The sequence below is a fragment of the Erpetoichthys calabaricus genome, chromosome 8, assembly GCF_900747795.2.
Source record: "Erpetoichthys calabaricus chromosome 8, fErpCal1.3, whole genome shotgun sequence".
Lineage (NCBI taxonomy): Eukaryota > Metazoa > Chordata > Cladistia > Polypteriformes > Polypteridae > Erpetoichthys > Erpetoichthys calabaricus.
The window spans coordinates 8,032,792-8,060,704 of NC_041401.2; the positions used below are offsets into that span (position 1 = coordinate 8,032,792).

Sequence of the window (27,913 nt, forward strand, 5' to 3'; positions counted from 1 at the left end):
CCTCCGTCAGGAGCAGAGAATGTCAGAGAGAGAGAGAGACAGATAAAAACAAACAATCAAAAATCAATACGTGCCCTTTGAGCTTTTTAAGTATGCGAAGCACCGTGCAGCATGTCGCTTCACGAAGCAGCTGCACAGAAGGGACCAACGTGAAGGTCATCTTTCAGCATTTTTAGACGAGCGTCTGTATCGTCTAGGTGTGCAAATGGCCCCCCTGCTCACACCCCCTCCGTCAGGAGCAGAGAAAGTCAGAGCAAGTGAGAGAGCGAGAGAGAAAAGTAAGTTGGGTAGCTTCTCAGCCATCTGCCAGTAGCGTCCCTTGTATGAAATCAACTGGGCAAACCAACTGAGGAAGCATGTACCAGAAATTAAAAGACCCATTGTCCGCAGAAATCCGCGAACCAGCAAAAAATCCGCGATATATATTTAAATATGCTTACATATAAAATCCGCGATAGAGTGAAGCCGCAAAAGTCGAAGCGTGATATAGCGAGGGATTACTGTAAATGCATGCTCTTTTTGCATTTGCCGTAAACCATTGAATGACTTATGGCAGATTATTCAACATGAGTAATGTAATTCTTTTAGTGCACGTTTTGACTTTGCTGTTATCCACTGTTGGTCACTGCCTACCTCCATTAAAGAAGAAACTTTGTGAGCTCTGTTCTGCTTGAAAGCATGACATTTAAAATTTTTCTCAGCCAGCAATACCATCTACATGGTGTATAAGTAACAATGTTTTGGGTGGAGTATTCCTTTAATAAATCAAGTGGGTGAAAGTAGCCTTTATATTAGTCAATCACTCAGTCAAATTTATTTATAAAGCACATTTGAAAACAACAGAAGTTGTACCAATGTGCTGTACAAAGAAACATGAAAGGTTACTATAAATTACAGGGGTGTCCAACTCCAGGCCTGGAGGGCCACAGTCACTGCAAGTTTTCATTCTAACCCTATTCCTAACCAGTGACCAGTTTTCATTGCCAGCTGACTTATTTTCCCATCATTTAAATAGCCCTAATTTTAAGGATTCAGTCATCTGAATTGATTCTTTTCCTCATTAAAAACTAGCAAAACAGAAATGAGATGCAAGGCAAGCCATTAGATGACCAGCTAAATGGGGGCTTCAAACTCCAACCAATTACTTCATGAAAAGCCAATTCTTGCTGTTAATTAAACCCGTTAGTTAATTCTGTGGCTTGTTGAAAGTTAGTCTGCCACAGCAGGTACTCCCAAAACTGTTGACTTTTTTTTTTTTTTTCTTAGAACATCATCCATATGTTTTCATGACATAAGCAAGTCAACCTTACTGAGACCCTCACCTTTCTTTATTTGTAAATATTGCGTGACGGACTCAGTTTAGCGTCTCGTTTTGGGACATTTTGTGTCTCATTATTGTTTGGCTAGGCTAATTAAGGAAAAAAGAAACAAATCGGGTCTGAGTCAAGTCAATTAAAATTAAGGCAAAAGTAATTAATTGGCAGTAAAAAGTGGTCACTAAGATGGTTAGAATGAAAACCTGCAGTCACTGCGGCCCTCCAGGACTTGACTGGGCACCAATGCTGTAAAACAAACAATTTTATAAAACAGTTAATTAAAACTACTTATTTATCCTCCCCCTTCTGACCACCTCACCCCACTGTAGATGGTGGAGGATAAAATGTGGGTTTTTAACAGAGTCTTAAAAACCTCAGTTGAAGGAAAATTTGATATGTAGCGGCAGATCATTCCAAAGTCTTGTCACCCTTAAACTTTAGCCGTGATCTAGGAACTGCAAGAAGTAACTGAGCAGATGACCTCAAAACTCTCATTCTAGAGAGGGGATGATGGAGATGGCTGATATATTTAGGGACGACGTCATGCCAGGCCTTATAAACAAACATTAAAACTTTGAAGCCTTCTACTAGTGTTGGCCAAAAATCTAGCTGCTGCATTCTGTACCAACTGAAGACGCAACAGGACAGATCCCACATATAAGGAATTACAATAAAAAAGCCGAGATGTAATAAGAGTGAATCACTGTTTCCAAATCCTCATGTGAAAGGAAGGATATTTAACTTTGAAATCTTCCTCAGTTAGTAAAAGCTGGACTTTACTACCACAGAGATTTGTTTGTCAAAGCTTAGAGACGAATCAAAGATGTTACCCAGGTTCCTGACATCATTACAAATTTTTGCCCTCAACGAGCCTAAATGAGTGCCAGTTTCATTTGCAGATAAAGCAGGGACAAAGATATTTACCTCAGTTTTATTTTCATTTAGTTGGAGGAAATTTTGCATCACCCAGAGTTTAATATCGTCAATACACTCCATCAACTTATATGCACATGAAGCAATGTCAAGGTTAACTTTAAGGGAACAATTATAAGGCAAATACTAAAGGAGCCAGAATAGAGCCTTGTGGTACAAATTGTTTGAGCGTAGGTGGCTGGGAGAATTTATCACATAAGTTAATCGACATACATAGATCTCCCAATTAAGTAGAACACAAACCATTTCAGTGCACCTCCTTGAATACCAACTTCACACTTAAGCCGTTTTAATAGAACCTCATATTCCACTGTATCAAAAGCTGCACTAAGGTCCAGCAACACCAAAATAGCACAAGAACCCGAGTCCAAGGTTAGTAGAATAGCACTTATCACCTTCAACAAAACAGATTTTGAAAACAATGTGAAAATAGTATTTATGTACTTGTTTTGTCATTGTCAACTATCTAGGTGCTACTCCTCCTCAACCTGTTGTTCCAACTCCAAAGGACAAAAGTGGGGCACCTCCAGTTAGAAGTATATATGAAGAGCTTTCAAGTCCAGGCATTGGGATGACCCCGTTAAGTTCAAAAAAACAAGTAAGTCTTTTCCTGCAATAGCTTTTATTGTTACTCTGTTTCAGTATTTGGATTTCTGTACTGCATAATCCTTTCATAAAATAATCCTCATATCTAATTTCTTGCCGTGTCTTTATTTTAATCTTCTGGAAATTTCTCTTGTTGGCGTTATTATCTTTATAATCTTAAATGCTAGTGCTTGATTACTTTATATGCTGGTGTATTACTAATAGTCATGTAATTGGTCTCTATGCAAGACAGGTAGAATTTTTTATTTCATTAATTATCATTGTTGAGGATTTCCTAAAATGAAAGCGAGTTACTTAATAATAAAAAATAATAAGGATGCATGCACAGTACATTCCTCAGTGGTTCTTGGGCACTTAACCGGGACAATTTTGCTTGTGTATTAAGCAGGACAGTGGATTGCTTATCCTGCTTTATATCAGCCTGATAATTTAGTGTTTGAAAGTTGGAGTGGAGGTGCAGGTATCCTGTACAAATTTAGTTATTCACTCAAGTTCTAATACTTAATGGGAGGATACCTCACATTTATTTTGGTGAGCAATCTCTTGCTTTTTGCAAGAATGTTTTAGGTTTTTTTTTCTTAAATTACTGTTATTCTGCCTTATTTGTTACTTAGAAAATAATTTATTTTTTTTTGTTTTGTTATGCTTTCATGCATAGTATGCTACCTACCTGTTGCAGCTACTTTTGACTAGAACATGCAGCTGCAAATTTTGTCAATCGGATGTTCAGTGGAGCTGCACAAGCGTACAGCACGTGCCCTGTGTTTAAACTTTAGAGAAAAAAAGTGCCAAAAACTTTACTAAATTGGAAACAGGCTGATAATTGTAATAAAATCAATATAAACAATTCAGGAAATTGACTTGGCTTGTTTAGTGAATTCATATTCATTTGTTCCTTTTTTAATTTGACAAACTAACCTCTGCCATTTTGTGGCTGCATTATGACACTTAGAAATTTGTAAGCATCATTTGTATACAATGTTTATGGTGGGCTGATTGCATTTAAATGTAAATCTAAAAGTAAAATCGGAGACACACAAAGATAAAAGATGCTCAAGAAATCTTTCAAGAAAATCAGCTGTAGATGCAGAATGCCCATGGCTAAGGCTGCTACCTGTCTAACTTTGAAAATATAGACATTTCTACAGAAAAATGAGGACTTTGTTGGATGTCCTTCCAAATGGTACAACAATTCATGATACATTCTGTTATGGTCTTTTGGAAACGTCCTTGTGGTTTTTCTGACAGTGGAAGTCAAATGTAAAATTCAAGTTATTAACTTAAAGTAGCAGAAATAAAAAGTTTAAAGAGTGGCTTGCAATTCGAAAATGTTATGTTCTACTGCAAACATCAGAGAGAATAAGTTGTGACATTTATAATGATGCCTGAAATATTCATACCAAAATGATTTTTAATCTGTGGGTTTTTACTCCCCACATAGTTTGAAATCCCATTTAAGAGGGGATTGACCCTACAACGGCACCTCTCAATTCAGAAATGAATTTCAAGCCCCATGTGTAGGTTATGAAAACACCATGAACCCATAGCATATACATGTCTAGTGTATGACTTTTTTCGTTTATAGTTAACAGTGTGTATCTTATTTTGGTGTAATTTTTATTTTATAGTTCATTAGCATATTTAACTGTTGTAGCGCTTCAAGACGTGTAATAAAATAAGGGCCACTTGAGCCATTGTTTTTTGTCCTTTGGATAAAGAGCAGCCATAACTTGCCTTTCTTTGCTGTTTTTCAGGCCTCCTTTTCTCTCATGCAGACGCCAGGTAATGCTGGAATAGGTAAATATTTCTTATAGCAAAATATTTCAAAATTATATTTTGTAGTTTATTTTTGTTAAGATTTATGAATTTAATGTAAATATGGTGATATTTAATGCACTGTTGAATATTGGTGTCATAGTTAATGAAAAGGTACTGTCAGCTTAGACAGTGCCACAGGAAGCTGAGCTTATTTTAATGAATCATAATGCCAAGGGTGGCTGCTGCAGTCAGTCTTATCTAACTATATGAGAACACAGTACTGTAATTGATTATACGAAATGCTTGGAAGTTGGGCAGGAGTAAAACGTGAGGATGAACTGTTTGTTTAGGATATTATTTTGTGCCCTAGTCTTTCTGTAGCTCTCTATGATGTATCCAGTATATATCATTTTCTGCTTTTGAATTCTCAGCATCAGGAATGTTCAGCCCCTCTACCATCGGACAGCAAAGGAAGGGCACTCTCTCTCCTGCACAGGTGGACCCTTTCTATACACAAGGAGATGCCCTTTCTTCTGAGGATCATCTTGATGATACATGGGTTACTGTTTTTGGGTGAGGATAGTGTTATATACTGTTATAAATTGAACACATTTTTTTGTGATTAAGTCAAAAGTAGTTGAATTGTTGCTTTGAATGGTAATAAAACATAAATTTAAAGTATCAGGTGAGTGGGGTAAATGTGATATACCATGTTGCACTTGAAACATGTATTTTAATTCTATATTATGTAAAGTTTTCAAACCCAAAATTGGGTTGGGGTGAGTGGTTGATGGGGATTGCTGAATGTATGTTAAATATCCATCCATCCATCCATTTTCCAGCCCGCTGAATCCGAACACAGGGTCACGGGGGTCTGCCGGAGCCAATCCCAGCCAACACAGGGCACAAGGCAGGAAACAATCCTGGGCAGGGTGCCAACCCACCGCAGGACACACACAAACACACCAAGCACACACTAGGGCCAATTTAGAATCGCCAATCCACCTAACCTGCATGTCTTTGGAATGTGGGAGGAAACCGGAGCGCCCGGAGGAAACCCACGCAGACACGGGGAGAACATGCAAACTCCACGCAGGGAGGACCCGGGAATCGAACCCAGGTCCCCAGATCACCCAACTGCGAGGCAGCAGCGCTACCCACTGTGCCACCATGCCGCCCATGTTAAATATTATTATTCTTATTAATGTGATAAGGAAATTTGTTTCAGTTTTGTTTAAACGAAAATAGTGTGTTTTTTTATTTTTCTTAATTTTACGATACTGACCAATACAATAGTTTCATATGTATGTTTTTTTTTTTCTCAACTTGATAGTGTTGGGTTTATTGCCATTTCTAAAATTCTTTTTGACATTTATTTATCACAGTTTTCCCCCAGCCTCGGCCTCTTACATCTTACTGCAGTTTGCACAGTATGGAAATGTATTGAAACATGTGGTAAGCTAACTTTTTTGAAATTTATTTCAAGTTATTTGATGAATGTTAGACAGATTTAAGTGACAACGCTTTTGGTCTTTTTTTGTAATATTTAAAGATGTCAAACAATGGAAATTGGATGCATATTCAGTATCAGTCAAAACTCCAAGCAAGGAAAGCACTAAGTAAAGATGGTAAAATCTTTGGAGAAACTATAATGATTGGAGTCAAACCCTGTATTGATAAGGTCAGTAAAGTAGGTATTGGTTTATTACATTTTTTTTGTTTGTTTTTTGTCTTAGTTTTTGTTTGTCTTTTACATATAATTTTGCTATATTAGTATTTTAAAGTATTGTCATAGTACATAATTTTGTTATGCTTTCGTACTGGTGGCTTTAAAAAGCATGCATTTGTAGAAAAACATCTATAGCTATCTATCTGTGATATGTCATTTTGTACAAACTACATGTCTTGTATGTGCTAAAGAAATAAATGTATTGTAAGCATCTGGCAAATCCCATAACTAGTAGATTCTTTTCTACCTTTGTCTTCGATGTTTTAAAGGTCTGGATATGTACTAAAACGACTGGGTTTGTGTGAGGTAATAAAATCAAAGAATTTTGTTAAACGTTTTGTGTAAAGATTTGAAAGCATGTAAATGTTTATACTTTAAATCTGAATTTATTAATGTCATTTGACTGAACCTCAGTATAAGTGAATTTAATGTTTGTCTAATTCTGGTGAATTCTGCTAAGCTTTGGAAGGTCTTGTGGATTGCACTGTGTCTCTGGAATGTCTGCTTGTACAATACTAAGGCTTTGTAGTTTATTGTATGTTTTATGATTATTTAGCTGGTTGGTCCTTAAATGATGGGGTTTCAGATGTGCAGCACCTGATCTCCTGATTGTTATTGGGATGCCTTTCTCTTTTTCCTGCCCCCTCCGTCTCTGTCTCGTTTGCCTGCTTCATGCTAGGGTAGATGCAAAGTTAGTTCTGTCGGCTTCTGCTTGTTTTTAGCCATTTCAGTTCATTATGTGAAAAGGGAAATGAAAAAAAATATTTTGAATGGTGTATGGGGTGAACTTTTATTCTGCTTGATAAGACCAATTTACACAATTTAAAGTACAACAGTTAATAGTTTACATGCACAGCTCTCAACTCTCGTATAATATGACAAAAACTAACTGACCTTTTTAAGAAAGGTCTATCTATTATTTAAAAAAAAAAAAAAAATCTTGAAAGGAGACGAGACGTGATTTTCTCAGAGACACACTTCTCATGTCACGCGAGATGAGACGTTGTGCCAAGAGATTTAACCACGGCCGAGGCTGGAAATAAAAGACAAACAGTACATGACAAAGTATAATGTCGTAAAGAATTCAAAAAATGTTGGCGCGGTACACATGCAGAGCAGGTTAGAGATAATGGAAATATAAAAATTCGAAAGTCTCAAAAAAAATTATAAAGATTGCATTAGCGCAAACAAACGGAAATTACTACTCTGTGAAATAACAGAACAGCAAAAAGACGGACTATATTGTTCGGATTTAAACTTTAAGTTGGACACTTGTAGATCGTCTCATTCGTGTTACTATCGGGGACAAAAAAGTAGTGTTTCTTCCCAATGAAGAGGTGTATACGCGAGAATTAAAAGATTGGTTGTTTGGTGAAAGTGAAACCCCGCGAGAGAAAATTTCAAGCCCCACAAGACAAGAGCTTATGCAATGAGATATGGAAAAGACCAGGGGCCTCATGTATAACGCCGTGCGTAGAACTCACACTATAACACGGCGTAAGCACAAAAGCAGGAATGTGTGTACGCACAGAAAAATCCTGATGCAGGAATCTGTACATACACAAACTTCCACGTTCTTCCGCTACATAAATCTCGATCAACGTGAAAAGTAACGCACATGCACGCGCCTTTTGTCCCGCCCCAACTCCTCCCAGAATTACGCCTCTTTGAATATGCAAATCAATATAAATAGCCTTCTGTGAAAAGACAATGGGAAAAGCATGGGGGAAAATATAAGAATTTCAGTGCATACCAAGTGGAGGCAAAGGATATACATACTATTTGTTGGTTTAAACAGTGGTATAGTCAACAAAAGAAAGTTGATCGAGTGACAGTGTCGGAGACACTCGAAAGCTGAAGTTCACAAAGTCGCAGAGTGCGCGAAATAAAAAAAAAGAAATCACATATCAAAGTCGCCGTAAAAAGACGACTCGTAGCCCACCGTCTGAGTGTCATATGAAAGCTTATTAGGGTACAGACAAAAAAGTAGGCACACAGTGGGGAAAAATGCACAAAATGTCAACTTTAATCTCGAAATTTCCACTTTAATCACGTAGTTTATTTTGCCATTAAAGTAGAACATCATAAACTTCATCTTAAAATCATTTAATTTACTAGTTTCTCAAATCCCATTATAACTAAAGTAGCACGTTAAATGCTTTGTTCTGTATTTGATCTTCTATGTGTTGTGTGTGTGAATCACTACCTGCTTCTTAAACGGCCTTTCTCTTTCTCCGACAGGACACACAATCCATTACATTCGTGATATTACAGCTCTCTGAATAATTAAAACATTGAGATGTATACGTGATATCTTTTTCATGATGATAGGAATGAAAGCATGTTATTAAACATGGGAACATGGTGGCGCAGTGCTTTTTCATGTCTCACGCAAGAGGTTTGCTGCGCCATTCGCGACCTTTGATGAAATAATTTATTACAGAAGTACTGTCTCAAACGTACTAACCTCCAATTCCTGTCCTTACTTTTCTTTCTCCTAATACCCAATCGCCACACAATCAGCTCTGTAATAGACGTGAAGCCATTTGTAAGCTTAGAACGCCGATTCTTCAAAACTTTTAAGGAACATTGAAATATTTTTGTAGTACATGTTTAATTACTCTATCAGTCTATCCTTCCGGTGTCGCGTCAGCACCAGCAAGAATACAACGCAATGCAGGAGCAATCCCTGAACTAGCTAGTGCTGCGACACCGTGTCCTCACATGTTTTAATTATTAACAATACAGATTATTTAAATGAATTAAAAGTTTTATCTGTATAATATAATCAACATATTTTGCTGCATTTCATCTTAAAAATGGTATCGTCATCATACGTAAATACGCGCTTTATAAAGTGGCGCAGGTTGTGCAATATTATAACTGTAGTGCAAGTTTACAGTGAGGTGATTGTACTTATAAGTACAAACAGTTCTACAAGGAGCACTTGATGGACTGATTGAGTGCGTTTAGAGTTCTTGGGATGAAACTTTTTCTAAACCGTGAAGTCTGTACAGGAAAGTCTCTGAAGCGTTTTGCCGTGGCTGAGTCAGCGTCTGCTTCATGCTGTATACCGATAATTCTCTTTCCAATCAGCTGCTGCTGTGATTCCCCACTCAGATACAGTGATATAAATACTCTGAGTGGTGCAGTGAGAGTAATATGGAAAAAGATGATCTGTTGTGGCAGCCCTTAACGGGAGCAGCTGAAAGAAGAAGATGATGCAGTGAGCGTAACAACGCTAAAGCAGTTATGGTATTTGGAATACTATGGCTATTCCATGGACCATTATATTGCTGCAGGTTAATTACAATCGGATGCATTACACTAATAAACAATATGCAGTTAGTTTCAGTGTATTTATAAAGCCGCGTCAGGAATGTGGATCTAAGAAAGGGTGACCACACAGGAACAGTAGCACTGCTTTGACGCTGGGTGCCACCAGTCTGCAAAACCGAGCGGAGAAATTGCGTACGCCAGGGTATGAGGTACCGTGGAAATGTGTGTGGCTTTACGGCAAGTTTAGGTTTTATACATCGCGATTTGAGCGTGGAAACGTTCGTACGCAACATTTCTGTGTGTATGCACCGTTTATACATGAGGCCCCAGGTCACATAACCGCGCCCACGGTTCATTCATTTCTCATTTGTGTGAATGCTATTGTCAGACACATTTCTTGTAGAGAGAAATGACATTCACTCACGAGCAATTATACATTCATTGCGTTGTCACAATGTAATTCCAAACATCAAAATTCAATACAACAATCACAAGGCGCTTAATGGAGAAAGACAAAAACAGGTATTAATACAATAAGTGCTCCTGTACTGGCAGTTGCACTTTATATAAAGCAGGCAAGCAAAAAGCAGTGAGGTGAAAGTCAGACAGTGAGTAAAGTAGAAAGTGAACATTAGGGATAGTGAGATACTGGCATATTTAATGTGGGAGTTCACACGAAGAAGTGTCAGAACTTCCTCAGAATCGGAAAAGGGCGAGTGCAAGAAGCAATGTTTGTTTATTTATTTATTTTTTTAATTATTTTGCTTATTTTGCAGGTCTAGTAATGGGATAGTAGAATTGTTTTTACTCTAAGAAAGGCAAAATGCACATTTGTTTTTAATCTTATTTTATAAGTAACATTCAGTAATGGGAAATTGTATAACATTTCATCATTATTGTTGCTTCATGCATTTGGAAATTTATTCAATGTATTGATAGATTGAATATTCCTTCAGTTACATTCTTTATGATTGTATCTACTGCCATTGACTAAAATATTTGTGGCTATCCTTTAGTATTGTTTGCCTCTTGGCTTAGTCAAAGTGTTTGTTATGACGTATTTTGTGATTATACATTTTTGTATGATGCAAATAGTAATCCAAAATCTAAATAGTAAACCACATAATTTTTCATTTTGGATTTCAAGATACATATAAAAGCATTAAGCAATTAAAAAAAATGTTCTACTTCCAGGACTTTCAAATTATCAGAGCTGTACTACCAGTGTTATAGTTGAAGTTTAGATGAAATTTGGGCCAAAAACACTTTCTTTACTAAGAGCATAATGTGCAATGTCAGAAAGCATTTTTAATCAAATGTTCTGTTTTTTTTTTTCTTTTGCAGAGTGTCATGGAAAATGTGGATCATAGCATAGCATTTTCAAGTTCCTCAGCATTTACTCCTGTTAAAAGTTCAGGAACTCCAACTAGTTCCGTCAATACACCACGTTCTACATCTATGAGGCCATTAGCTGCTGCGTACAAAGCTTCTAGCAGTGACTATCAGGTATGTCTTCCAAGAGTCTTAAGTAGAAATTAAAATGTTCAGTTTCAGTTGGAAAAAAATGCTTTCTTCTGTCATGACATAGTTTGAGCTATTACAGCAATTAAAGAATTTTGACTTTTTCAGTTTTAATATAAATAGTAGTTAAGAGAATGTAACCCAAAAATATTGGTGGCTACCAGGTCTCGAGCACTCTTTATTCTCTCTGTATATCATTAATTTACTATAGGCTCATTTAATCCATGTTGAAGTGTGTTATGTTAATAAAGAATATAAAATGTATTCATATAAACTGAAGTCATTACTTAGTTCATGATACTATACTTAAAATGATTTGCTAGCTCTCTTATTTGAGATTTAATGCATATTTCTTAAGAAGTTGAGCAAATAATTTTGTGGGTTGTAGTTGTATATAGAGGAGGGTGGTGTGGGGTGGGGGGGGGGGGATTAATTGGAGGTCAAAGTAATCCTATTCTGTTTTTATTCAGTGAAAAGGTTAAAGAGGTAATTAAGTTTAACAAACTGCAAGAATGTTTTAATTGACAATTGGGACTTTTTTTGGCTTGTCTTGAACGGTTTAATTTTGGCTAATTTGGCCATTTGCGTCAAAATTAAGTTTTAAGCATGCTAGTTACTTAGGCATTTTATGGTATATAGTGTTAAAAAAATCCCTGAAAACCTTAAAGGTTCTACTGTATGTCCAAGACGGGCGGTTCAAATGGATAAACGTTTCAGACATTATCTCCCAACTTCCCAAATACCTGCCTGTAATTAACATATGTGAATTTTTCTAGGAGAAAACTTATACATGCATACCAAAGAGACCCTTATTTTCTAGTTTAAAGAATCAAACTGATTACTTTTGCAAGCATGAATGGAGGTGGTGTTCTTGCTAAGCTAAAATTAACAGTCCTTTTCCCTATAGACCTGTTGGCACACTGTACACTTAGTGGATTTTGATATATTGTACTGTAAGTGACCCAAGTCATTTTGGGTCATTCTGGCTGTAGGTTTTTGTTTAAAGCTGTCCCACCCCACATAACTGCCCCCAGTGAAGAGAACCATGGTCGAGTAACATTTACTGTATTTTAGGTTATTTCTACCCTTTTATTTTGTAATAAACTCACAACTTGGTTTATTCATATATAACTTTAAAATGTCTTTGTAAATTATTTCTTTACAAGGAATGTTGCTTTTGCGTATTTTTTTTTTCTTCTGTGAAATTGAAATATACTCTTTAAGGAAAACTCAAAAATCAGGTGCATCTCAATAAATTAGAACATCATCGAAAAGTTAATTTCAGTACAGTAATCCCTCCTCGATCGTGGTGTTTGCGTTCCAGAACCCCCCGCGAAAGGTGAAAATCTGCGAAGTAGAAACCATATGTTTATATGGTTATTTTTATATTGTCATGCTTGGGTCACAGTTTTGCACAGAAACACAGGAGGTTGTAGAGAGACAGGAACTTTATTCAAACAGTGCAAACAAACATTTGTCTCTTTTTCAAAAGTTTAAACTGCTCCATGACAAGACAGAGATGACAGTTCCGTCTCACAATTAAAATAATGCAAACATATCTTCCTCTTCAAAGGAGTGTGCGTCAGGAGCAGAGAATGTCAGAGAGAGAGAGAGGAAAAAAGCAAACAATCAAAAATCAATAGGGCTGTTTGGCTTTTAAGTATGCGAAGCACCGCCGGACAAAGCAGCTGCAAGGAAGGGAGTAATTGTGAAGGTAGTCTTTCATCATTTTTTTAGAGGAGCGTCCGTATCCTCTAGGCCAGTGTGCGAACAGCCCCCCTGCTCACACCCCCTCTGTCAGGAGCAGAGAATGTCAGAGAGAGTAAGAGAGACCGAGAAAAACAAAATCAAAAAATCAATATGTGCCGTTCGAGCTTTTAAGTATGCGAAGCACCGTGCGGGAAGCATGTCGCTTGACAAAGCAGCTGCACGGAAGGGAGCAATGTGAAGATAATCTTTCAGCATTTTTAGACGAGCGTCCGTATTGTCTAGGGGTGCGAACAGCCCCCCTGCTCACACCCCCCTGTCAGGAGCAGAGAATGTCAGATCGAGAGAGAGAAAAGCAAACAATCAAAAATCAATACGTGCTGTTTGATCTTTTAAGTATGCGAAGCACCGTGCAGGAAGCATATCGCTTGACAAAGCAGCCACATGTAAGCCCAGCAAGGAAGAGAACAATGTGAAGGTAATCTTTCAGTGTTTTTGAGGAACGGCCGTATCCTCTAGGGGTGCGAACAGCCCCCGTGCTCACAATATATTTGAGGAGTTTTATTTAATACGTAATACGCGCTCTGGTTGGGTAGCTTCTCATCCATCTGCCAATAGTGTCCCTTGTATGAAATCAACTTGGCAAACCAACTGAGGAAGCATGTACCAGAAATTAAAAGACCCATTGTCCACAGAAATCCGCGAACCAGCAAAAAAACCGCGATGTATATTTAAATATGCTTACATATAAAATCCGCGATAGAGTGAAGCCGCGAAAGTCGAAGCGCGATATAGCGAGGGATTACTGTAATTCACTTCAAAAAGTGAAACTCATATAGATGTATTACACACAGAGTGATATATTTCAAGCATTTATTTCTTTTAATTTTACTGATTATGGCCTACAGGTAACGAAAACTCAAAATTCAGAATCTCAGAAAATTAAAATATTACATAAGACCAATTAAAAAAATATTTTTAATACAGAAATGTTGACCTACTGAAAAGTATGTACATGTACACACTCAATACTTGGTCGGGGCTCCTTCTGCATGAATTACTGCATCAAAGCGGTGTGGCACTGCTGATGTGTTATGGAAGCCCAGGATGCTTTGATTGCGGCCGTCAGCTCGTCTGCATTGTTGGGTCTGGGGTGTCTCATCTTCCTCTTGGCAACACCCCATAGATTCTCTATTGGGTTTAGGTCAGGTGAGTTTAATTGGCCAATCAAGCACAGTGATACACACCATGGTCATTAAACCAGGTGTTGGTACTTTTGGTAATGTGGGCAGGTGCCAAGTCCTGCTGGAAAATGAAATCTGCATCTCCATAAAACTTGTCAGCAGAGGGAAGCATGAAGAGCTCTCAAATTTCCTGGGAGATGTCTGGCTGTGCTGACTTTGGACTTGGTAAAACACAGTGCACCAACACCAGCAGATGACGTGGATTCCCAAATCATCACTGACTGTGGAAACTTCACACTGGACCTCAAGCAACTTGGATTCTGTGCCTCTCCACTCTTCCTCCAGACTCTGGGACCTTGATTTCCAAATGAAATGCTAAAATTGACTTTCATCTGATAAGAGGACTGAGTAACAGTCCAGTCTGTTTTCCCCTTAGCCCAGGTAAGATGCTACTGACGTCTCTGGTTCAGGAGTGGCTTGACACAAGGAATGCAACAGTTGTAGCCCACGTCCCGGATACATTTGTGTGTGGTGGATCTTGAAGCACTGACTCCAGCTGCAGTCCACTCCTTGTGAAGGTGCTTATGCACCTTTTTCTGCCACATTTTTTCCTTCCACTCAGCTTTCCATTAATATGCTTGGATACAGCAGTCTGTAAAGGGCCAGCTTCTTTAGCAATGACCTTTTGTGGCTTCCCCTCCTTGTGGATGGAGGGTCTCAATGACTGTCTTCTGGACAACTGTCAAGTCAGCAGTCTTCCCCATGATTGTTTTTTCCTACTGAACCATACTGAGAGACCATTTAAAGGCTCAGGACACCATTGCAGGTGTTTTGGGTTAATTAACTGAGTGGATTGGGACACCAGGAGTCTACAATATTGAACTTTTTCACAATACAATACACCCCCAAAATTCACGGGGGTTATGTTCCTGCAGCACCCGCGAATTGTAAAAAAAAAAAAAAAAAAAAAAAAAATGCGAATTTTGGATGTGGTTAAAAAAAAAATGCCTGTGTTTATAATTTAAACCCTAAATATGCCCCCAAAACACTTTGATATGTACTGTAGTTCATGCAAGCGCGTTTTCATTGCCAGAAGCCTTAGAAGGTGCAGGGCGTTTGACGGCATCTTGGGGCTTTAACCCTTAAACTGCCACATACTTGGAGGTTAATGCATCCCTGGACGCCAAATACGTTTTTGCTGCACTCTAAGTAAACATCACAATTCACAAAGAAAAGGTGAAATTTTAATAGAACACGTTTTTTTTCCATGCAAAATGCATCACAATTACTGCAACGCTGATCATTTTACACACTACTAATGAACTATAAAAACTATTAAAAAAAAAAAAACTACTGGAACAATATGTGCAAGGTGCAACTGACGCCATGGAAAAAATCACCGAGCCAACTGTGCTTGAACTGGTTGCACGCAAACACATTGGGATTGAGACAGCGTCAGTGTTTACCTGAGACAGGGAGGCTGCAGTTTGTCACGCTTGGGTCACAGAATTGCACAGAAACACAGGAGATTGTAGAGACAGGAACTTTTATTCAAACACTTCAAACAAACATGTCTCTTTCAGAAGTAAAACGAGCTCAGTATGCAGTTAGTTATCGATTAAAGAATAGACAAACATCATAGGGGAGCACAACCGCCAACAGGTGCAAGGATGTCTGGGGGGAGAAGAGAGAAACAAAGCAATCAGCCAAAAAGGTCAGGTACTGTTCAGGATTTTAAGTCGACTCCTGCATGCTCGCAAATGGCACTGGGAAACGACTATAGCTGGTTGTGGCGGTTTGAGGTTTAAGAGGAACAAAACGGAAAACGCAAGAACGCTCAGCTGGAGATGCATCTCAGTCAATCTGCAGCAAGGAGAAATGAATAACGATGTAGTGGTCCGGTGCCACTAAGATTCACACCGTCTAAGACGGTGATTTATTTATTTTTATGGTGTAGATTCCAGGGACGCACCCAGCCTTGACCTAACCCGCATGCACTCACAAACAGACAAAAACGAAGCAATCCGGTAATCAAACAGCAAATAAAGAATGTAATGAAAACAATTGAAATAAATGAAAACGATACCACCCCTGTTCCCCTTATTGCGATTACACATTAAGTACAGCAAAGCACCAACAAAATACACACAGTAAATCATGAAAACCTGCAACGGATGAACTGTAATGATGAAAATAGTCCAGAGATCCGCATGTTCAATGGGAATGTAAAGTTAGTCCCACCGCTAGTTCCTGAAATGGTAAGGACGGGTTCAGGAGTGCACCTTTCTTTTCAGGATGGCCATGAATCCACTTACAATCCTCATGTACACAGGCAGACGGCTGACAATCCAGACACACGAAGCGATCCAGGACAAAACGAACAAGTACAGGTAACCCAACAGAAGGCAGGCAGAGAGACAGGATGTTGAAACACAAATTACAAAAACTTTTTTTTTTTTTTGCTTTTGGTCACCGGCCCCATTTGTAAAAGCCGTGCTGACCTCCTTTGACCCCAATAGCCTCAGCACCCTCAGCAGAAGACCAATCGGAGCCACTGCTGGGAGTCGCAGTTTCAAATTCTTTTGGCTACTTTCACCATCCCAAGCCGCGTTTCCATTACAGTTGCTTGCTGTTCTCTCTACATTACAGTATGGCCACGAGAAAAGCCATAAAAACTGCAGAGGATATTTGCGGTTTCCGCTAATAATTATTAGATAGGCTCTAAGGAAAAATCCGTGAATGATTGAGGCCGCGAACTCTGAACCGTGACTTTGCAGGGGTCTACTGTATTCTAATTTTCTGAGATACTGAATTTTGGGTTTTCATTAGCTATAAGCCATAATCAGCAAAATGAAAAGAAGTAAATGCTTAAAATATATCACTGTGTGTAATGAATCTATGTAATATAGGAGTTTCACTTTTTGAATTGAATTACTAAAATAAATTAACTTTTCGATGATATTCTAATTTATTGAGATGCACCTGTATATATGTATAAATATGTATAGTTGTATTTAGGGATGCACCGATATGGGAATTTTGGGCCGATGCCGATATCCGATAATGTCTATGTGCTTATCTGCCGATGCCGATATACATATTTATAAGATACAGAGAAAAATGAGACTTGATCTGTCTGGACAAGAATTACAGACAAAGTGAACATTTATTTGTATAACAATTTTGCACACCACATTCAATCATTAAAAACAAATGATATCTGCCACATTTAGCTGGCTACCTGTTGGTTATATGGGTAACAGTTCTACAGGTTTTTGCTTTAAATAACTTTTCTCTTTCTTTTTGATGGAACAAATACAACAAATTCAACAATAATCGAAAAAATGAAAACTGAAAAAAAATGGTAAAATGTACAATTACAATGAAATAAGCAATACAACTTAAGAATAACAACTTTTGCAGATTATTTACAATCATTAAAATGGCTTCTGCTCAATCACATTTGACTGGCTATCTGATCCTTTGTTTTACAGTCTGCAGTATTAAATAGTTTACCATGTAACATTTTTTCTTTCTTTTTTGATGGAATAAATCTAACCAATCTATAATTTTAAAAATCAGAAATGCGTACAACAGTAAAGAAATAAGTAACTTTTTTTTTTTCTGGAGGCTTATCATTCTTTTCTATTTTTTAAGCATGATGGGGAGGTTTTTCTTAACGAACAAGAGCATCTCTGCCTTGCCACAGGAAATTCTGTTTCTCTTTTCGTTGATCACATTAGAAGTCAAACTGAATAATCTCTCGCTATCCACGCTAGTACATGGGGCTGACAGGAACTTGCGTGCTACTTTGGCAATGGTAGGAAACCGACTCCAGTTGTTGTTCCAATATTTCAGTGGATTTTCATTCCTCGGGATTGGTACTTCAGAAAGAAATCCCTGCACCTGCCAAGTAGCATGCATACATATACAATATTATATTCTGTGTCATCTTTCATATCTAAAAGATAGATCTGCATTTTGGCTTTTACCAGGGCTGTCAGATTAAGATTAGAATCCTTACAATAAAAAAAAGTATATGGCATTTGAATTGAATGCATGTCTGTATTGTATTTGCTATTTTTTGAAACATTTTATTATTAATATTTTTGCTTTTCACTGTAGATCAGGGGTGTTCACACTTTTTCGGCTTGCGAGCTACTTTTAAAATGACCAGATCGAAATGATCTACCTACATTAAAAATTATATATATATATATAATATTTATATATATATATATATTTATATATACTGAGTATACATTATACATAAAATATATGTTGTCATACCTTGCATAACTGAATAACCCTTATGGCACAATAACAATTCAATACATTTATGGTCACTACAGTACTTGGATTTAATAATCTTCATATGGGAAAAGGCTGACTCGCATAAATAAGTGGAGCCGAATAATGCAGTCAAGGAGGCAGCACATTTCCTCATTTTTGGGAACTTTTTCTCTGTGAGTAAGTTCCAAAACTGTCCATGAGCCTCAGACTTCAGCTGAATGTGAAAAATGACGGCTGTCCGATTAACGGCGATTTTAGTTCCCTCTCCTTTCTCTTTCTCGGATCGCTTTTCGGAAGGAAGTCAGTTTCGTAGTTTTTATGAACAGTCCGAAAGTGCCTTTCCACATTTTCCTTGTTTGGAATAGCAATGATAGATTGACATATCAGACAAACGCACTTCGATTGTGACATTGTGAGTAAAAAATCCTCTTCCAATTCCACATCCAGCCCATACCCTGCCCAAACAAATTTTTTTTTTTTTAAATCCCTTCTTTAGTCGATATAAATTGGAAGGCTAACTAGATCAACAGCCGGAGTTTTGCAGTAGCTCGCGCGTTTGATCGTGAGTGCGGGATGACTAGTGTGTTAGAAGAAAAGAGATCTCAGACTGGCCGCCCTGTATGTCAATCAAGTGGCAGATGCCATAGGGAGGATATATGATAGACTAACGTTTAAAAAAATTTTTTTTTTGAATGCAACACGATCGACGCATTGGGCATGATCATGATCTGCTTACAAGTTGCTCATTATTGCTTAAGAGACTCAGTTGAAAACAGTGTCTTCCATGAATGTGATTGGCTGTCCCACAAAAAGCAACGCAAAGAGAAGTAAGACACAAACCGCACTGGCACTTTCTGAAGACAACGTTCAAAAGAAAAACAAACAAAATTGTCAGTGATTGCTCAAACAAAGTAAATGCAGTCATTTTTTTTCTTTTTTTCCTAGAGGCCAGAGGACCTTATATCCCTTTGTCTATTTTTTACAGTAAATAAACTGAAGCATTGTGACCCTTTAAGTGTTTTACAAATGAAACAAGTGTATTAAATGTTACACAAAATACTTGAAAGACCTCAACAAAGTATTATAATCAATTATTAGCAGACAGCATTTTTCAAAGTAACAAAAAAATGTAAAACGAGTTTGTTTATTTATGAAACTATTTAGTTAACACGCACCGAACAACAATATGAAGCAAAGAAGCATAGGCTATAGTTGGCTCAGTCGCTTGATGAAAACTAGCAATCTTTAAAATGGTTGTGTTTAACACAGAAGATGCCGACCGTTTAACTAATGACTAATAACAATATGGGTTAACAATTTAGAAATACGCATAGACTGATCCTAAAAACTTACGTGCAAAAACAGATCTGTAAAATCCCACAAAAGTGTCCAGCACGTCTTAAGTAACATGAAGCCAAAGTTAGTGCGAGGTAAAACCAACAACTGCTCTTTTTACATTCGATTGCCGTTTTTCTTTCTTGCCTTCCAAGATTTTGTATACATTCGAATTATGTTAGAATAGTGATATTATATCCGACAGCCCATGTTATTTACTTAAAACAATGTTGTAAAGATCTCCACAGAGCTTTTTTTTTTTTAACTCACCTCTGTTGTCATCTGGCTGTTTTCCCGAGGCATCAATGTGTTGTCTTCAAGAATTTCGTTGTACATTTCGAAGAGCGTGCAAGCCACTTCGTCATTTCTCTTGGCCCTTTTCTTTTGTGGACCATCTATCTGTGATTCAGTCGTCTGCATTTCGTTCGATGCAAGTTCCACCTGAGCTTGCAACATTTTGAATGCCAGTGATTTTACATCTGCATCAAAATAGCGGTCTTTGTATCTCGGGTCTACAATAGTGGCAACACAGTACATGGATTCTTTGTAAATCTCAATGAAACGATTGTTTACAGCCTCCAAGAGAGCGCTTTTACTGGTTTTGACTCCGAAGTCAGTATGAGCACTTTTAGCAATAGTCGTTTTAAGGCATTAATTGAGGGAATAACGTTAGAAGCCAAGGCTTCAGACTGGCAAATTTCTTTTGTCAGTTGTTCAAATGGAGCAAGGAGTGTGATTATGTTCTCGATCAAACCCCACTGATTAGGCGTTAGAGTTGCAGGTAACTCAAAATCGGAGGCATAAGCCCCAAGGGCTCTTTTCAGCTCCAGCAAGCTTTGCAGCATATAGAATGTGCTGCTCCATCTAGTCGAAACATCTTGCTGAAGCATTTTCGGCTGCATACCAAGTTCAGTTTGTATAGTTTTGAGACGCGAGTTGGCTAATTGTGAATGCTTAAAGTGACCGACTGTTTTTCTGCCGATCGCTATTGTATCAGAGACACTGCGCTGGGATAGTACGCCATCGTTCACGGCAAGCTGTAAAGTATGAGCCATACATGGCAAACTTGGGATCCCGCATTCCTCCATAGCCTTTGCAATGTTGCGTGCATTGTCTCGTAATACTACATGAACATTCTCTTTGGGTATTTTCCATGTTTCAATCATTCTTTTAAAAGCTACAGAGAGTGCAGCACCCGTGTGTGATCCGGAGCATTCTTGGGCGTGCAAGATTGCTTTGTGCAATTCAAACTTGCGGTCGATCCACTGAGCAGTTAAACTAAGCATACTAATAGCACTCATATCAGATGTCCATATATCAGTGGTAAAGCTTATGGCTGTGACATCTTCAGCAAGGAGTGTGTGCACATGACTTTCCACAATTTTATGCAACTCTGGAAGCGCTATGTCCGAAAAATAACGGCGACTGGGTATCTGGTAACGGGGCTCGAGATACTCAAGCAGCCTTCGAAATCCTGTATCTTCGACAACAGAAAATGGCTGATCGTCCAGAGCAATAAATTCCATCACCTTTGCAGTAATTGTTTTAGCTTTAGGGTTGTCTTTATCAAATTTATTTGATTTTTCAAGTAACTGATCAACACGTTGATTAACGGCAGTTTTTGATTTTGTGCGCGGTGGTGCAGGATTCTCCTCTTTTGCTCTGAGGAATTCTGTATATTTGTCGGGATGGCGTGTCTTCAAGTGTGTAATTAAGTTGGTGGTATTGAAATTTCGCACTTTGGTCCCTCCACGCAAAACATTAGTCAAACAAGTGTTGCAAATGGCATATTTTATGTCACTCTCACTCACTTTGAAAAACTTCCACACCGCAGACATTTTCGCACAGTAGCCCAGCGTCGCCTAAACGTCCGGCACATCCGGAACACAGTGAATGCGTCATCAATATCGGTTCGAATTATCGGTCCAATTTAGTCATCGGTCCGATGCCGATAAAATTATTTTAACCCATTATCTGCCGATACAAATATAAATCCGATATTATCGTGCATCCCTAGTTGTATTGCTTTGACTACCAGAGATCTCATCTCCATTATTAATCTTCTGAAAACTCATTGAGGTGAAACAGAAATGTGTAAACAAGTTTGAGTTTGTTAACATGTTAAAAATTAGTAACATCAAAACATGAGGTATGACAAACAACAAGCCAGTAAGATACAGTATTTGAAAGCACATGTATTTAAAGGAGAAGTTTGCCGTTTTTCAAGTGAAAAGTTATTTCTTCACAATCGTGGTGTCATTTGAAGACAGTATTTATAATGGGTTGCCATGGAAATTTTTGAGTTGTTCCTCTGAGTGTTTAATTTTTTGTAATTAAAATTCTATGTAATTCAAATTGAATTTCATTCGTCATATACAAATTTTACATAATAAAATATATGTAGTGAAATTCTAACTTGCTAAACTCCAATGACTCCATCTCAGAAGCATATAAAAGGGCTATAACAATAATACATGACTTTATAAATATCAATAAAATCATTAATAGAATTTAAAATATGTGATAAAAAAATCCCTTCATGTAGAGTTAATAGGGCATCGTGAACTTCTAGTCATTCTTCTTATTCGAGATGCTGGTGGACTGTACCATAGCTGCTCCTCAGTTTGGTCTTCAGACAGGTGTAGTGTCAAAGCTGACCTCGGCACAGAGGAGAGTCCATTGTTGGGATGGCTGGTATTACTGGTAATTTCCTTTGCCCGGGTGTGACATTTCTTGGTGTAGATGTACTAGACGTTAGAGAGGGCACACCCAATTATATCTTCAGCTGACCACACCATTCTCTATATAACCTTGCAGTCTATAGTGTCCTGGTTGGGGATGCACCAATTGAGCAAAAAAAAAACCTTCTTAAAATGTATTTATAAAGCACCTTTCACAAACAGTCACACAAAGTGCTGTTCACCATAGAAAACAATTAAAACAAACAGTAAAAAAAAAACCATTTGAACTAACCAATTCTACAACTGAACATTAAACAGTAGAGCCAAGAAATGCTACCCATATGCTAGGGTGTAAAGGTGCCTCTTCACCTGTCTTTTAAATGTATGAAGTATATCAGCAGCCCATAAAGCACAAGAACAGATCCTTGAAACAGATCCAAGAATGCTGGGGCTAACATGTACTCGCTTATTAACTCTTTTAGGGCTAATTTTTTTTTTTCTTTTCTCCCAGGGCTGAATATTTTTCCAAAAACTAACATTTTTTAAAAAAAGAACACACAGCAATTGTTTAACATATCAAATCAACAAAAAATATTTACTTTTGACAAATGTTACTGTCTTGCATGTTGTATGAGCCTGCATACTCTGATTTCACATACATATCACATACATTTTACACAGCAAAGTCCTGCAAAGTCTGATCTCGCTCAAAGCAGCCAATTTCAGTCATTGCCACATTGCACTCCTTACAATACGTGTTGCTTTGGTGCCTATTTTTCAATTGTCTGTTGCTGCACTTTCTCACATATATTGTTAGTGTGTACTGTAGAGAGACAAGTCACCCATTTGCCATCGTGCCATGTCACTGCCACCAAGTTTTCTGCTTGCATGAAAACCGTATTGTCACCTCTTTTCATCTTCTGAAACTTTATGAACTTTATGTATGGCATTATAGCCTGGCTCACCCCATGGGATTTGCTTCTGTTTATTACAGAAGTGAATAAAACTTTGCAGTAGCACGTACCTATCACCACACTGCATAACCTGTCCAAAGCCACCAGGGGACAAAACACGTTTGGACCAATGCTCCCTGAAGTTATATCACCAGTTCTGTCCCATCTCTATTTGTAATGCCACAGCGCGCTTCATCTCGTCTTTTGTTGTGGGTTTCCTCTTTGAAAAACGAGAATGCGATGCAAACGCAGCCCGCGATTCAAAAAAATTCTCTGCCTACCTGTTTGTCTCGTCTGACAGTAGCTGAAAAGCAGCATCAGGAGAGAGCAGCCTGAAGTACAGCAGCTGGTGATCTGTCGTGTCCAACAGCAAGCCATGCCGTCTTGTAAACTCCGGTAGCAAGATCGGCTCTCAACGGATCAATGTCTGTGTATTTATCCCATGCGAACCTTGCCGTAGATGCATCGGCTGCGCGAAGGCACTCAACTGGCAGCAGATCCGCTGGCGCGGCATCGGCTGGTGTCTGATCAGCTGATGCCTGCTTCTCACTCTCTTGCTCGATCTCCTGATCACTGCCAATAAAATCCGATTCTGAAAAATCGAGTCTGACTCCATGATAATGCGCAAAACATCGTCTGCCGAGTGTTTTCTTTTCTGCACTCGCTTCGCTCCCTTGTCACATGTTGATGCCATTGTTTACATTTCGCAACTCACGCACACGCAAGGATTATTTGCAGAGTCAACGAGTCTAGCATTCCTCCAAGCACAGAGGGAATGCCTGTGACGTGACAGTGAGATTTGTCACCATTAACAGCTGATTGTTGCCCTCTATCCGTGGATGTCGACTTTTGTCGACATTCGCCTTCAACCCCTCCTGTCGACAAAAGTCGACATCCGCCCTAAAAGAGTTAACAAGAGTTTTGCACTCTGAACATGAGCCCCTTTTCCAATGAGCAAATAACATGCTAGTGTTGGATCAGTACTAAAATTTTAACTTCTGTATCGAAACCAGCTTTCGCGACCTTGGTACCGGTATCAAGACAGTTCAGAGAGAAATAATGGAAAACTCCCCCCAGAACCCATACACCCCCCAGCCCCAGCCTGCAAACATGCCTGCCTTCCGGCTCTGCTGCACAATCCTATACCCACCTGCTCTCTAACAGACCCTACAATTAATCGATGTTGGGGCTGGGATTGCTCCTTTTTTGGGATGTCCTGAGCATTTGTATTAATATATACATTCAAAGAGTGTGGTGATTCAAGCCAGATATTAAACAAATATTCAATTTACCAATCACTTGTATAAAATAAAAAAATATAACCTGCTCTGCCAGAAATGCTATTTGTGTGGTTGAATTACATTCAGTCTGAAGTGATGCACATTTGTTATGTTTTCATTAGCTCTTTACTTTCATGAAAAATATACCAACAAATCAGCAGTGACTTTGCGTTTCTCCAAATAGTTTGATTTTCATGTGAATGCGCTGAAGTGGGAGGGTGAAAGTCACAATTCAGAGCTCCATAAAATCCATAAACAAGATGCCTACTCCCATGAAGCTATCACCATCAATTAAAAGTAGAAACTAATTTTATTAGTTTCAGAAATTGAGTGTTAATTTGGTAGGTGTCTTAACACAAATTATAAGTGTTCTGCACTTTTGCTAATAAACTGTAACAAACTGAACATGATTCCTAAGAACTGTTTTATTTATTTTTCTTCTTTTGTTTTCTAGGTTGTTTCTGACCGACAGACACCAAGAAAAGATGAGAGTCTTGTTTCAAAAGCAATGGAGTTTATGTTTGGCTGGTAGCGATTTTTCTGCTGCACTCCTGAAATAAAATGATAAACAGTACATTAGCCTAACTGGCTTTACTGGTACTGTGTGAACTGGTTAGTTATATAACCATTACTCAATAATGACGTCTCTGCCAAAATTATGCATTTTGTTACCAATGACATGTAGATAGCTTCTTGGGTTATTCAACAAAGGTAAAACACTTAATGGTAATGCAGTAACTTTGGGTGGTGGAGCAGTTAAGAGAGTACATGGTGATGTCTGTTTTTATTTATTTTTAACAAAGGACCACATTAAAATAAAAGCAGGGTGGCTATATCATGAAGCAACACTTTGCTCTCATATATGAATTCATTTAAATGCCTCCTCTGAACAATTCAAAGGTTTGAGGAAAGCACTTTACACCATATTCTGTCTCTCCATGACCTTTTTATATGGGGGAAAATTTGATATCTCCAGAATGTTATTGACCTTCGATAACAAGCGGGGCTTCCTTGGTGTTGCTTCGTGTTTTAAATATAGGGGGCATCTACAACCCAACCCAACAGACTGTTAGTCACGACTATTGTGCAGCACACGCTTTGGCCCATAAAGAAGAAATTTCCATCTGTATATTTAACCAGGCACGCAAAGTTTTTACAGAGTATCTTCACGAATACAGTCGCATCTGTGTAGTCAGACCTCAAAAAGCAGTGGGAAAGGAGGCAAGTGGTGCAGGCCATATTGAAGTTGGTCACAAGTTAATATTTTTAATCTCCTTTAAAAATGTGTCTGAAGGAGCATGTATCATTTGACTGTGTTGGTTTTTGCTGTGATCAAGAGAAAATTGAATGTACTTCCTAGAGTGACATTCTGTTGACAGAGTGACAGGCTGTGAAATTGCATTTTTTTCCAAAAATATCTTGGTTGCCCGACATTATAAATCTTAAAAGTATTATGCTTAAAAAAGAAGTGTGGCACAAATAGATGGAGTAGGTGGGTCTTATGAGATGACCTTGACAGTAATACAGTTTTGGTTGTGACATGTACTAAAACTAGAAGATGCTCATGAACAGTGTCATTTTATACTCTCTGCCAAGCAGACTGATTTAAGCACATTTTTAAAAAAGTAGGCTCTTGGTTTGTCTTTTATATTATAAAACAATTTATGAGATCTCAGCTCTTTATTTCTTTAATTTATGGTTATGCATATGGTGTTAGATTGTCTCCTATCTTGCTTTGTATACTTTATAATAAAGTGGTGAAGTGAAAGTTGACTTCCGTCTCTGAATGTGGTAACGGTTATTGAAATTGTCCGTTATTGAAATTTCTAACAGCATGACTGTTAGCAGAGCCACTTTGCCCCACTTAACATGAGACAGAACAATGGTTGGTTATTGAAAAGTGGTTGTAAGGTGTTATCTGAGGGATTTCACCATACTTCATTGATAAAGAAAAACTGCAAACACCAGGCGCTGCTCATCACCTACCTAATACCATCCCTATGGTTAATGCATGGTGGTGGTAGCGGCGGCATGCTATGGAGTGCTTCTCGGCGAAAGGCACAGGGGAACTGGTCGGGATGGAGGGAAGACTGAATTCAATCAAACACATTGAAGTTCTTGAAGAGAACCTGCTCCAGAGTGCATACCACCGCAGACCAGGGCTTCAGTTCAGCTTCTACCTCGTTGCTGACCAGAAGCATACTGCTGAGATAATGCTGGAGTGCCTTTGACACAGGTTTTTGTACTGTCCTCAAATTGCCGCAACAAAGCCATTAAGCCGTCCCTGTTACCTGTCTGTCTATGCAGCTTGTTTGCTTCAATTGACCCAATGTGTTTAGATTCAAATCAAATTGTATTCACATGATTCAATTTCCTAATTGATTTTTACTCTACATTTGTACTAAGTATAAGTTAGTGTACTTAATTCTATATTATTGCGCAGTACAATTAATTCAGTTGTATTGTAAAATCTTCAAGTGATTTCCTGCAATATCACTAAAATTTAATTTACATGACAGTACTGTATTGACCATTCCATAATGTTTCTTTCCTTGTAATATTCTATTTAATTTGGTCACTTGTCTCCTTAGTGTGGATCATTGTTTTTAGTACTTTGTATTAAGGTAATCATGTGTTTTTTTGTTAATACTGTACATTTAATGATTGTATTACATATTTGTTTAATGAAATGGAGTCTTCAAAAGGGCAAAATGGGTGTGAGGCCTTCAAAAATACAAGAAGATGCAGGCCAGCATTTTGACTAAACTGTCCCAGCTTGTCCGGGGCGATACAGGTGTGCAGAGATGAAAGGGGAATCTGGCTAAGAATGGAATGGAGCAGAGTTGTGCTGAAACAACAATGGAATAAACTAGGGAGACTCTTTGCACTTCGATATCCCATTGGTCTAAAGAAGCTAGACTAACATAAAGACAAATGTAACCTGAAATGTTTGTCATTTTCCATCCCTGAAAGAGAATGGTCCAGTGTGGCCCTTGACTCAGTATGGCCTGTCTCAATATGGTCACCAGACAGTAATCAATAAAATGACAATCCACCAGGTACTCTAATATCAGGTTGATTTTGTTTGTTAGACTCGCTGTACTCTGCCTGTACTTTAGATAGAACTTACTTTTTTGGGCATATTATCTATATTACATAAATGTGTAACTTTTTCTCCTGCCTGTTCTGGCACCCTAACGGTTTAGGGTTATAGAATGTAAAAGTAAAGGGGGATGCATCAGTCCTGGCAGTATGGTAAGGGTACATCAGTTAACTTTCTCCTTCCTACCCTCAGTTCCACTCATTTTACCTTCCTCGCCTCTTTCCTCTGGACACAC

The 27,913-nt window shown here is 38.2% G+C and overlaps 1 protein-coding gene across 4 annotated transcripts in view; it reads left to right on the top strand.

The window, feature by feature from the left end:
• Positions 1-26,343, top strand: part of nup35 (nucleoporin 35) — a 54,409-nt gene extending 28,066 nt beyond the window's left edge. The window contains exons 3-9 of one of the 4 annotated variants that reach the window (XM_028806222.2): positions 2,720-2,847; positions 4,610-4,652; positions 5,045-5,186; positions 5,999-6,068; positions 6,166-6,303; positions 10,966-11,127; positions 25,030-26,343. In XM_028806222.2, coding sequence (XP_028662055.1) covers positions 2,720-2,847; positions 4,610-4,652; positions 5,045-5,186; positions 5,999-6,068; positions 6,166-6,303; positions 10,966-11,127; positions 25,030-25,107 — 761 coding nt within the window. In that variant the 3' untranslated portion in view covers positions 25,108-26,343. The remainder of the gene's footprint in view (positions 1-2,719; positions 2,848-4,609; positions 4,653-5,044; positions 5,187-5,998; positions 6,069-6,165; positions 6,304-10,965; positions 11,128-25,029) is intronic. The other 3 variants (XM_028806223.2, XM_028806224.2, XM_028806225.2) reach the window with 3 other exon arrangements.
• The last annotated feature ends 1,570 nt before the right edge of the window (positions 26,344-27,913 follow it).